Consider the following 13,288-nt stretch of genomic DNA (forward strand, 5'->3'; position numbering starts at 1 on the left):
CTATTTCATGATCTAGTGTTGAACAGTTTAGTTTCAAGGATGAAAGCTGTTTTCCTCTGATTTTTAAATATCTCTTCTGTTTTTTACATTTTTTTCTTTCAGATAGACAGCTTTTATTTTTTTCAAGTGATAAAGTTAGTGATAATGTAAATGTTCAAGTAATACAGAACATTATAACGAGAAATTAAAAAGTACCTGGAATCCTGCCACCCTAGTTTGTCATTCACCTACAGCCTGCTCTGTGTACATGTGTGTGTACACAAATATAATTTTACGGAATACATTTTTACGTATCACATAACACACTATTTGAACTTCAGTTTTTTCATTTAATAGTATATCAGGTTTTTAAATAATATCCTTTTTAATGTCTGTATTAAATGTAATTATGTGTAAACCACATATTTTTTAAACTAGTCTCCTATTGCTGGACATGAGTAGTGTTCTCAGTTTCCTTTGCACACTTTCTTGTGTATATCTTTGTGTAGTTGACTTCCATAACTCTGGGTGCAATAAATGCTTGCATCTTCTCTGTTGTAGCTCTTGTTGCAGGTCAGTTGTGTTGAACATGGGGAGGGAAGGCAGGCATTTTTATGATCCTTTTTAATTGCATCCTTTGTCATTTAGTTATTGTAAACTTTATCAGTCCTAATTCATATACATGAGAACTATCATGTAACTGATTCTTAAAGGTAAAGTTTCATTTTTCAGGTATATTTATCCTAAATAGAGTTATTTGTATTGAAATTCATAGCTCCTTCACATTACATGAAGTTCTAAGCAGAATCTCTCTTGAGTCTGTGTTTCATTTTAGCCAGTTAGATTAAATACTGTTTGATTAGAATTTCACTTGCATTTGCAATTCTTGCATATGTTTGAAATCATGTTTTTTTCAGTATGTAAGAATATTGAGGACAGAGTTAGTATGTTAACAATAGATGAGAACTTCATGGACTGTGAGTTTAGTTCTTTTTGAACTGTCAGAACAATCCATGGAGTACTTTACTTCTGATGTACCCCATTTCTGCCTGGAGGCTCCAGATTTGGACTTCAGTTCAAGGCTTCATCAGTTTAGAGAGGCTGTTAACCTAAGTAGGAAGGCTTCGTATCATAATGGCCTTGAAGTCCGAGACTTGGGTTTGGATTATGCCTTCATTGTTTACTAACTGTGTCTTAATCTCTTCAGCCTTGCCTCAGTTTCCTTATCAGAAAAATAGGTATAATGATACTCATCTCACAGGTTGTGAGGGTTAAATGAAATCATGAATATATATGGTTTAGTATAGTCCCAGGCACATTGTAAGCCTAAATAGGAGTGGCTACTGTTGTTCTATTAATCTTTGGTTTATGAGTATACTGATATGTGAAACATATTTTAGGTTGGTGGTCTTTGTTTCTCTGATCAGTGGTTTTCCTTCCCTTCATTTATCTACAGTGCAAATTGGGTATAGTGAAATTCATAGAAGCTGAGCAGGTGCCTGAGCTCGAAGCTGTTCTCCACCTGGTGATTGCTTCTAGTGACACACGCCACAGTGTAGCCACAGCAGCGGACCTGGAGTTGAAAAGCAAGCAAAGGTAAACTGCTTCCCTTTTAAACTTTCGAAATTAAAAAGAGGCTAGATTTCTAAAAGCTTGCTCAGCACATATTTGTTCTTTTTGGGTTTTGTGTAGTGAGACATTCAGTTTATGAGATTGTGAAATATACCTAATTTGTATGAAAGACAGTTTGCTAAAGAGCAGAATTCTGTATAAGACGAAGAAGAAAAGCTGTTTGGAGAAGTAGTTTAAAATTGGAATGGGTTAGGATTATAACCGTAAGATTTGACACCTTTGTCTAGGTAAGTGAACTTAAAGAACTGATGTTAAGAAAAATGTCAAAACCTGGAAGTTATTCATTTTTGATTCTTCCTCTATCTCAGATTATTTGAGATGGCTTTTAATAAAGGATATGTAGGTATTATGGTTAATATGATGAAAATCAGGTCCCATGAAAAGAGGTGTTGAATAGATCTTAATGTACACAGGAGGAAATACATACAGTAAATAGGCTCATAGAAAATATTGTGTTTAAGAGATCAAATCATGCACAAAAAAACAGTGGTATGCCAAATTGTACCCATTGGTAAATAAAATTGTGCAACGGTTGATTACGCCATTTAAGTTTCTGTTGAAACTGCTATTCTTACACCCTGTTGATTGACACTGTAAGTTGAAATAATTTTTGGAAAGCAGTTTGTAGTAGGTAATGAATCATAAAAATATTTACAATCTTTTATCTGAATCTTTTGGGAATTTTATCCTAAGAATCATTCAAAAGAAGAAAAATATTATATTTAGAAAAATGTTACAGTTTCATTCATTATACCATTTCCTGTAGTTGTTCAAAAAAAAAGGAAACATATTCAGATTTCCACAGGAGGTAAATAAATAAATTATGTGACCTATATGGAATATTATATATCTGCCCAAATAATTATAAAAATAATAAAGCAACATGTAAATTGCCTCCAAGTAATGGCAAATGAATAAAGCATAATACAAAATTATATATGTACTGATTTTAATAAATGACATGTGCAAAGACTGGAGAATACATGAAAAATTGAAGATACTTCGTTAAAAAAATCAAATTATGGAATAGTTCTTTTTTGAATTTATTTTAATGCTAAATGTAGTTAACAAAATGGAATATCTCTAGGTCCATCCACGTTGTTGCAAATGGCATTATTTCATTCTTTTTTATGGCTGAGTAATATTCCATTGTATATATGTACCACATCTTCTTTATCCATTCATCTGTTGATGGACATTTAAGGTTGTTTCCATATCTTGGCTATTGTGAATAGTGCTGTTTTGAACATAGGGGTGCATATATCTTTTTGTATTATTGTTTTGTTGGGATATATGCCCAGCAGTGGGATTGCTGGATCTCACTGACAACTCTCTTTTTAGTTTTTTGAGGAACCTCCATTCTGTTTTCCAAAAAAACTTCCTTTAAAACTTCTCATTGTGTTTGAACTGACTCCATTCTTTACACCATACAGTAGATTGGATTGTTGGAACTATAAATGTTGTGCTGAAGTATTCTAATTAGTTTTGGTTTTATCTATTAAAACAATTGTATTTTCCAAAAAATAGCCTAACATTGTTAAGAGGTAAAAAGTGAGTTGAGAACAATATGTAGATATCCCATTTTGTTAAATAAAAGTATCTCTTCAGGTGATACGTCTGTTTCTTTATCTACTTGCCATGCCCATCCAACTATTTTACATGCATAGGAAAGAAGTCTAGAAAAAGATACACCAAAGTTAGTGGTTATTGAAAAGGAATAGAGAGGGTTATGGTGCAGATTATAAGGAATTTTATTTTCTGTGTTATTCATTTCTGAATTTATACAAGCATGTAATCAGAAAACTAAAACTATAAAGGTGGCAAGAGGAAAAGTAGAAGAAACAGTGAAAATTATCCTTATTAGTTAATCACTATTAAGTTTTTAGTTTTACTGAAGTGTGTGTGTGTTTTGTCAAAAATCTCTAAACCTGAAGTATTTATAGGAAGGAAACAAAGATGGAGCTTGAGAATTAGTAGCAATCAGCTGAGGAAAGATATAGGTAAATAATAAGTAGAATTATAGAATGTCTTTGAGGCTAGTGGAATTGTGGATATCCAAACAAGAGGTGGATTGATAAGCTGTGAAAGAAGAGATGAATTAGAAAAACAGTCAAAGCAGCATGATAAATTACGTTTGCACAAATACAACATAGTTTGAAAGCAGAATCAATGTCAAAAGAGAGAATAGAGTATGGTTAAATCTCACTAATCAAGTGAAATGCAGGATTGCGTTATTGCTAGGTTTATAAAATGACTGGCAGGGGCTGCTGCAGAGGGTGGGTGCCCATCAATAGTAAGTCACCTTATTGTGGTCCCCTATTAGGAATAAGTCTTAGTGACTAACAGCAGCAGGACTGCTCTGTAGAATTAGATGCTAAAATTGCAAGTGGGTGCTGGGAGATAAGAGGGGGATACCGGGGGTCACGGTGACATGGTATTTGAGAAATGCCATGGGTTGCAAGCTTCCTAGGGTTGTGGCTTTAATGGGTAAAATGTTTTTTGTCACTTTCTGTATCACTTTTGAATTTCCAAGTGGCTGAACAGAAGAATCATGCCTCAGGGCTCTTTGAACAAGTGTAGTATGGCTCTGCTGTGTTGGAACTGCTCCGTGGCATTGCCCCTGAGAGTGGAAGACAGTCCAGATTTCTTGAGTAGCACCAAATTGGGCCACTGGATACACTGATCTATTTTACGTTGAATCATGGTGGGATAAGTGACTTTTTTTTTTCTGTTTGAAAACTAACTTTGATAGAAGTTAACCCCTTTCCTTCTCTTCTGCAGTGTCAATTGCCCATTTCATTTGTGTATTTATAATATTTTTCTTTGGTAACACATATTGAGGCTGTGATTTTTTGAAATTATTGGAGTGGGAGAAAAAAATAATAATTTTAACAAGCTTTGTTGAAACCTTCCTTAGCTTGATTGACTGGAATAATCCTGCCATCATTAATAAGATGTACAAGGTATACCTTGGAGATATACCACTGAAGACAAAAGAGGTAGGTTTTTTTTTGTTTACTCTTACATCATCATAAAAAGCATTTTATTGACATGGCTGTGTATTTGAACATTTTCTCCAGGTTATTTTGATTTAAGCTGAACCTATGCTGTGGGAAATATTGATACTAGTTTTAAGCCATACTAGTCTAGGTGGATTAAACTCTCCTGGTAACTTTGTTTACCTGATCTGGTGTTTTCAGTTCAGGTGCTTAAATAATGATTGTCCGGATTATGCCTCAATGAACTTTTTCTGTAAATATTTTAGGCTTTATTGGATATATCGTTTTGAGGCTGCAGCTGCTCAACTCTGCTGTAGCATGAAAGCAGCCATAGGCAGAACAGAACTGAAGAGCATGGCTGTGTGCCCGTAAGGCTTTATCGTTACTGAAATTTGAATTTCATATTATTTTCATGAAATATACTTTTAAAAAATATTATTTTGATTTTTAAAAAATCATTTGAAAATGTAAAAACTACTCTTAACTCACAGACCTTACTAAGATTAGATGGTAGGCCAGATTTGGCCCATGGGCTGTAGTTTGTTGACCCGTGGTCTAGAATCTAGAACAATAGGTGGGTTCTTCTGAATTCTGGAAATAAGATGTTTGCTTAATAACATAAGTTCTGTTTAGTTAACTGTGTTTAAAAGTGTTCCAAGTTGAAACCTAGACATACAAGATTATTTGTTTGCTTTCTAAACCATTAATAGTTGTTTTAAAAATCATATTAGGGCTTCCCTGGTGGTACAGGGGTTGAGTGTCTGCCTGCCGATGCAGGGGACCAGGGGTTCGTGCCCCGGTCTGGGAAGATCCCACATGCCGCGAAGCGGCTGGGCCCATGAGCCGTGGCCGCTGAGCCTGTGCGTCCGGAGCCTGTGCTCCGCAACGGGAGAGGCCACAACAGTGAGAGGCCTGCGTACCGCAAAAAAAAAAAAAAAAAAAAAGCTTTTGCACAGCAAAGGAAAGGATAAAAAGACAACCCTCAGAATGGGAGAAAATATTTGCAAACAAAGCAACTGACAAGGGATTAATCTCCAAAATATACAAGCAGCTCATGCAACTCAATATCAAGAAAACACCCTAATCCAAAAATGGGCAGAAGACCTAAACAGACATTTCTCCAAAGAAGACATACAGATTGCCAACAAACACATGAAAGGATTCTCAGCATCACTAATCATTAGAGAAATGCACATCAAAACCACAATGAGGTATCACCTCACACCGGTCAGAATGGCCATCATCAAAAAATCTACAAACAGTAAATGCTGGAGAGGGTGTGGAGAAAAGGGAACCCTCCTGCACTGTTGGTGGGAATGTAAATTGATACAGCCATTATGGAAAACAATATGGAGGTTCCTTAAAAAACTAAGAACTGGGCTTCCCTGGTGGCGCAGTGGTTAAGAATCCGCCTGCCAATGCAGGGAACACGGGTTCGAGCCCTGGCCCAGGAAGATCCTACATGCTGCGGAGCAACTAAGCCCTGTGCCACAACTGCTGAGCCTGTGCTCTAGAGCCCGTGAGCCATAACTACTGAAGCCTGCTTGCCTAGAGCCCATGCTCCGCAACAAGAGAAGCCAGCACAATGAGAAGCCCCGCACACCGCAACGAAGAGTAGCCCCCGCTTGCAGCAAGAGAAAGCCCACGCGCAGCAACGAAGACCCAACACAGCCAAAAATAAATGAATAAAAATAAATAAATTTATTTTAAAAAAAGAGTAGAGAGGCAAACTCTAGCTATTGAGATGAGTATTTGGCATGTATTTTCTCTTTTAAAATGAAAAAATGAGGCTTCAAGAAAACAGTTAACATGCTTTATTGGCAAAGATGAAAGTTGAGCTTTTAAGCAAAAGCTAGAATTTTGGGAAATTTGTATTCATCACGATGAGCTTGACAGCTTGTCAGTACTTACAGACTTTTCTGATGAGATTGGTCATGATATTAACGTGGTTTTTTTGTGTGTGCGTGGATGTTTTATAATGAAATATTTGCTTAACTCGGTGAGCCAGTATTTTCCAAATGACCAGTGATGTTACAGAAGCATACAGGGTAAGGGAGCCATTCAGTATGCACATAGACTGGTGGAATTTAGTAGAACAGTATGCAGATGTTCCATTGATATGGTTTCAAATCCACATGGCAGTTAACCTTTAAGAACCTATTGCATATCAAGTTTGGGGGTGGCACCAAATATCTGTAATTACCTGAAAAGGCTAAAATCATCCCCACTTTTCCAGTCATATATCTTTGTGAAGCTGTTTTTTTTTTTTTGTTTTTTTTTTGTTTTTTGCGCGGTACGCGGGCCTCTCACTGTTGTGGCCTCTCCCGTTGCGGAGCACAGGCTCCGGACGTGCAGGCTCAGCGGCCATGGCTCACGGGCCCAGCCGCTCCGCGGCATGTGGGATCTTCCCGGACCAGGGCATGAACCTGTGTCCCCTGCATCGGCAGGCGTACTCTCAACCACTGCGCCACCAGGGAAGCCCTGAAGCTGTTTTTTTTAACATACTTAAAACAAAACAACATATTACAACAAATTAAATGCTGACAAAGATACAAGAATCCAGCTTTCTTTTATTAAGGTGGACAGTGAAGAGATTTACAGAAAATATAAAACAACGCCACTGTCTCAGTGCAGTTTTTTGTTTTGGAAAATGTAGTTTTTTATTTTCCTTAAAAATGTGTTATTTATGAAAGTATATAATGGGTTTAATATTATTTTTAAGTGAATAAGTACTTAAAATATTTTCAGTTTTAATTTCTAGTATATTAAATATTGATAGATATTCAGTATAAACAAAAGCTTTTTGGAAGCTTCAGTAATTTTTAAGAGTATAAAGGGATCCTGAAACAAGTTTGAGGGACCATTGATTTAGATGATCTCTCATGATTTTTTTCAATTCACAATCATTTTGAAGTGCTGAGTTATAATCACACATCTTTTCAACAGGGAGCAGTTCTGAAGCCAGAGCTGAAAAGGGACCCAGTCAGTACGAGGGTTAAGTTAAAGATTGTCCCCCACCTCCTTCGTTCTAGACAAGCTGCTGAAACGTTCCCGGCTAACATTCAGGTAACTCATTCTTTCCAGAGAAAAATGGCCTGTTTACAGCTTTCATGTTTGTTTAACTAGACAAAGAACTGCGTTAATGGATATTTAGGAGGTAAGTTGATATGTATAACAAGATTAATGAGATTCTTTTTTCTCTCTCACGTTTAGCTGCAGAAAATACTTTTTAATTATAGCTATAATAAAATATATATTTTATTAATATATATATCTTATATATAAATGTATATTATATATAAGATATATATTATAAATTTTTATTATAGAATATATGCTGTATATGGTTACCATTCACCCTAAATGTATGGTGATAATTCCTTTCAAACTAGTGCTTTTCTGAGTGGCTTTTTTCCAGAAATGGTAGCACCAGAAACTTGGTCACTTAGGTGGAAAAATGAGTCATCCTTGACTGGAATCCCTCGTGAAGGCAGTGGCCACAGCCTCTGGATGCTGCTGCCTCAGTGTCTTCACCCCCATCTACTGAATGCTGATGTTAATGGAGATTGTCACTTCTTGTTCTGCTTGCCACAGTTGTCTTCCTTGTTGCCTCTAGTCTTCCCCACAGCCAGTCTGTTTTCTGTGTTGCCACCAGAGTTATTTTTGCAGTTGGAAATCCTTGGACCCTGTTGGTGTGGGATATGAGCCCCTCTGGAAAAGCTCTTGCCTTTTGGTCCAAGTAATGACCAGCTCAGCTCTGGAGACAGATTCAATTGAGCATAATTTTGTCATTAGTTACTTACTTTTGATCTTAAATAAGCCTCAGGGTTTTTCCTGTTTTTCTTTAAACATAAAAAAAAATCTGTAAAATGGATGTAATGATAGCAGCTACCTCATAGCAATGTTGTAAAGACTGAGTGGGTTAGCAGGGAGAAGCTTTAGAGCAGGGTGGCTAGTACTCATTCAGTTAGCAAGTTCTCAGTAAATGGTGGAAAGGCAGCAGTTACTTCCCTTCTGGTCTCGTATCTCACCATACCCTTGCCCTGTACCTTATGCTCCAACAGAGATTGTTGCTGTTTAAGTATGCTGTTTTCATGGCTCTGTGTCTCCACTCCTGGCATAGTGGCCCTCCCCCCTGTAGCCTGGTAAACATCTACTCCATTTTCAGGATTCGCTCCGGTGTGCCCCTTCCTATCTGAAATGTTCCCATTTCCTGCCTCTCATCTCTTTCAGTCCCAAAGTAAGAACACTGTCCTCTTGCTCACTCTATGTGTGTGGTGGACATTGGCTTCTGCCTTTGCATCTCTCCCTCTTAACGCTTATTTGTTTAAGTGGCTGCTTCCTCCTTTTAGGTGATACAACTTCCATTCCCAGTAGTATCTGGCTCTCTAATATTTGACTGATTTCAAGTACTCTGTTCTGTGTTTCCATAAACATAAAATAATCACAGAGCTTCTTCCATTTCACTTTCCAGGCACTGTTTCCCTGACAGTGTTTTGATAATTTTGGTTCAGAAAATTTGGTTGTAGTAACACTACATTATATAATAAGCAGCTAGAAGTTTGTGGCAGAATATTCATAGACATCCTGTAGGTGTACACTTTATTTGTAGTTATTTATGTTTTCAAAATGAGTCCACATGTAATTAAGAATCCTAATACCCACAAAATAATCTTCTCATGTCCCCTGTGTGAGAGTGGCAGCCCACTGCAGCGTGAACTCTCTGTTGCTTCCTAGTGGTAGCCCCACAAATTTTGCACTTATAACATCTACCATTGTGTTTGTTGTTACTCCACAGACTGTTAATTGAAGCTACTGATTGGCTTCCTAAGGCCGTCAGCTAAATATTTGTATGAACGAGAACTGCATTAATTTTGAAGAACAAGGTGTAGTGCAAAAGACCTACTGTTGAATCCTTAATAGTATTTGAAGATAGTAAATTGCTATTCTTGTTAATTGGTATTCTTGACGTCCCTCTTTCATAGGTGGTGTATGATGGACTCTTTGGTACAAATACAAATTCAAAATTAAGAACATTATCCCTACAATTTGTGCATCACATTTGTGTAACGTAAGTTTTTTCAACTATTTATAAAGTTTTCAAGCTGTTGGAGTGATGAAGTGATGCAAGTATATCTTAGCTAGAAAGAAATCGTGTTTGCTTATCTTAAAATATTTCGTATTTTAATAGATTATTTAAATTTACTTCAGTTATGTCTCTATTTTAAGTAATAATCTGAAAAGATATGTAATTATGAGATTCTTACATCTTGCCTTGTGTTATTTTTTTAAAAAGCTGTCCAGAAATCAAGATTAAGCCATTAGGTCCAATGCTTTTGAATGGCCTCACCAAGCTAATCAATGAATATAAAGAAGTAAGTGACTTGTTTTTTTTAATTTTTGTTAACATTTTATATTTTAAAGTATTTTCTGTTATAAACTTTGCTGGTCTGTATGTTGATATAGTTAAAGTTTGCTGTTGTTCCATCATTTCTTAACATTTTTAATTGAAGTGCAAATTTTAGAAATTACCACCATCTTTTGCCCTTTTTTTTTTAAAATAAGTATTAAAAACTGATACGGATCTTGAGGTGGTCTTATCATTTCTTTAAATAACATTTTTTTTTTTTTTTTTTTTTTTTTTTTTGGTGGTACGCGGGCCTCTCACTGTTGTGGCCTCTCCCGTTGCGGAGCACAGGCTCCGGACGCGCAGGCTCAGCCGCCATGGCTCACGGGCCCAGCCGCTCCGCGGCATGTGGGATCTTCCCAGACCGGGGCACGAACCCGTGTCCCCTGCATCGGCAGGCGGATTCTCAACCACTGAGCCACCAGGGAAGCCCTAAATAACATTTTAAAAAGCTAGTACATTTTATTTTACTTTTAGGCACTGTGTAAAAGTGGAATGAAAAGAATTAAATTTTACTTTATGATTTATTTCCATATAGATCTATTTGGATTTGCTTGTTTTGAGAAACAGTGTTAATTCTTAGGGACTGAGATTTTATTGATTCAAAACTCTGTCAGACTACCAAATACACTACCAAATGTAAAATAGATAGCTAGTGGGAAGCAGCCACATAGCACAAGGAGATCAGCTCGGTGCTTTTTATCCCCTAGAGGGGTGGGAATCGGAGGGTGGGAGGGAGATGCAAGAGGGAGGAGATATGGGGATATATGTAGACATATAGCTGATTCACTTTGTTATACAGTAGAAACTAACACACCATTGTAAAGCAATTATACTCCAATAAAGATGATAAAACAAACAAACTGTCAGAACATGCATTCAGTAAATTTTTGATTCCTTAAGCTAAGTGGAATCAGGATTCCTTGGATTGTAGATTTTCAAATCCTGTTTTTCCTTGCTGTATCACTCCTATCGTTTCTAGTATTTCAGGGGAATTTGCTAAAAAAGGTAAGGTTTCAAGAACTTTAGTTAGTATTTCTTCCTAAGTCTTAGTTAAACATGAATGCATGTTTGCAGTAGTATAGTGACCAGTATTTTGCCATTTGGATTTAGAATTGAGTTTGAATTCTAGTTTTGTTCCTTGTGAGTTACTTAAGTTCTTTGGACCTCTGTTCTTTATCAGAAAATTGAGGATAATAGTATCACTTCATTGGATTATTGTGAAGATTAAATGAGATAATTCATGTAAATTATTCAGCACAGTAAAGGCATATTAGTAGATATTATTAATGAAAAGCTGTTCATTTGTTGTGCAGCTGTGCTTTGGGGCAGTGTTAGGTCTGACTCTCCTGTCTTCTGTTGATTGAATAGAGCTTGCATGGTTCTTAAGGCCTTGGGAAACGTTCAGATTATTTTTATGGCGTAGTCAGATTCTTTGGATGGTTGGTAGAAATAAAAATGCTTTGGGGCTTTTAGGGGAGGAACTGTATATTTGAAGGTAGGTTAGAGAGGCCAGATAAACTACAGGGCTGTAATCCTTTTACCTCCAGATGACACTGCATGTCTTCCCAACAGATGAGTCTGTAAGAGTGGCCATGTAGGTGTGTGAATCCTATGTTAAATGTATAAACTTCAGCTCACAGTTGTCAGACTATTGGTTCTCATAAAACCACGTAAAATTCTATCTGTATCTTGAGTGGGAACCTCACTAACTCACCCGAATACTATGATCCCTTTAATTTTTTATGGTGGAAGATATGAGAAGAAGCTGTTTCCTATGGTGCAGATTTTTAGACAGTTGCTCCGCAGCTTACTACAATTTTGGGTGAGAGAGAGTGGAACCTAGCCTGTTGGGCAGGTGAATTTTCTAATAAGTTAAGCTGTTTTCCTAGTACGTTGGTGGTGAATTTTGGTATTTGCAGGTTATATAGTATTGAAACTATCCTGAACTTAGCACCAGCTGAGAGAACCTTTTCATATATGACCACTGCATTTTCCTTTTGGAGTAAGTTGGGGATGTAAAGTTTTGTTTTGTTTTTCCTTTTAGTAGTGTGATGCATTCTGGGTTTGGACATTTTTGTTTGTTTTGTTCAGATGCTGATATCATATAGTTAGGCAGGGTGAGACCTAGGTTTAACAAGGAGTAAAATAATGCATTTAATTGCAGCAAAAAGGTTTTGCTGTTTACTGTGTTTTTTGTTCTGTCTGCTTTTTGTTCTTTTCTTTTTTTTTTTTTTTTTTTTTTTTTCCTTAATTTCAAGGACCCTAAGCTACTGTCAATGGCATATTCAGCTGTGGCAGCAAAAAGGTTTTGCTGTTTACTGTGTTTTTTGTTCTGTCTGCTTTTTTCTTTTCTCTTTTTTTTTTTTTTTTTTTTTTTCCTTAATTTCAAGGACCCTAAGCTACTGTCAATGGCATATTCAGCTGTGGGAAAACTCTCCAGGTGAGTAAACTCTTTTTCAGTGAGAGATATCCTGTTGGTAAACTAAGAAAAATTGTGGCATTTAATAATGGATGGAGAATAAATTTGTTATGATTCTGAAAGGGTCATAGGTTGTTTAGAAATGTCTTCCTTGTAGAAGGATAATGAATGTGAGACATTTTAACTTACATCTGAAGATGTGTTACCATATTAAATGGCAGTCTTGAAATGAGATTTTGAACTGGATTGTCATAATGTGTTACGGTTTTCTTGTACCCTAGAGACATTTGATTGACCTTAAGTGTTCTTGTTGCTACTTACTACCAGTGTTTATACTCTCTATAATCAAGAGTTTTTCTAGTGATTCTCTTTTCTGATAGCATTATATTATGATTCTGAGCGGCCCTGTTTCCAGAGTTAGATTTTTTTTTTCTGCTTAGTATGGTTTCCTGCACCCAGTTCCTCCTGGTTTCCTCTTCCTTCACTGTATTTCAGAGCAGTGGGATAGGGGAGCAGCATCCTCAGTGGTACTAGGTGCTGCTTACACCCTGGCACAGGTTCTGTGTTGGCCTGTGTAGACTAGGTCTTGCTCTTCTGCACTGTGTAGGGAAGGAGTTTGGGGGCTCAGAAGACAGCCACTTCAGATCAGCTGATACAGCATAGGGTTGTCAACAAACCTTGTCCCTTGTGTGTTGGCATGAAGTGACAAAGCTCCTTGTCACCAGAGTCATTAGTTTAAATAGCATTTAGTCTCATCTGTTTTCTTTATTTTAAAATCAGAAATGTTAACTGAATGCATGGAATATTCTAGTGAGAATATCTGGATAATAGGTATATTAATCTAGAATT

General features: G+C 36.7%; 1 protein-coding gene across 7 annotated transcripts in view; it reads left to right on the forward strand.

Moving 5' to 3' along the window:
- Positions 1–13,288, forward strand: part of ECPAS (Ecm29 proteasome adaptor and scaffold) — a 102,109-nt gene that overhangs the window by 44,325 nt on the left and 44,496 nt on the right. For all 7 annotated transcript variants that reach the window (XR_003681146.2, XM_024126067.3, XM_024126068.3 and 4 more), the window contains 6 exons: positions 1,436–1,575; positions 4,529–4,610; positions 7,557–7,676; positions 9,596–9,681; positions 9,907–9,985; positions 12,411–12,460. Coding sequence is in view for 6 of the 7 variants with exons in the window: in XM_024126067.3 (XP_023981835.1) it covers positions 1,436–1,575; positions 4,529–4,610; positions 7,557–7,676; positions 9,596–9,681; positions 9,907–9,985; positions 12,411–12,460 (557 nt within the window). In the remaining variant the exon portion in view is untranslated. The remainder of the gene's footprint in view (positions 1–1,435; positions 1,576–4,528; positions 4,611–7,556; positions 7,677–9,595; positions 9,682–9,906; positions 9,986–12,410; positions 12,461–13,288) is intronic.

Source organism: Physeter macrocephalus, chromosome 9 (genome assembly GCF_002837175.3).
Source record: "Physeter macrocephalus isolate SW-GA chromosome 9, ASM283717v5, whole genome shotgun sequence".
Classification (NCBI taxonomy): Eukaryota; Metazoa; Chordata; class Mammalia; order Artiodactyla; family Physeteridae; genus Physeter; species Physeter macrocephalus.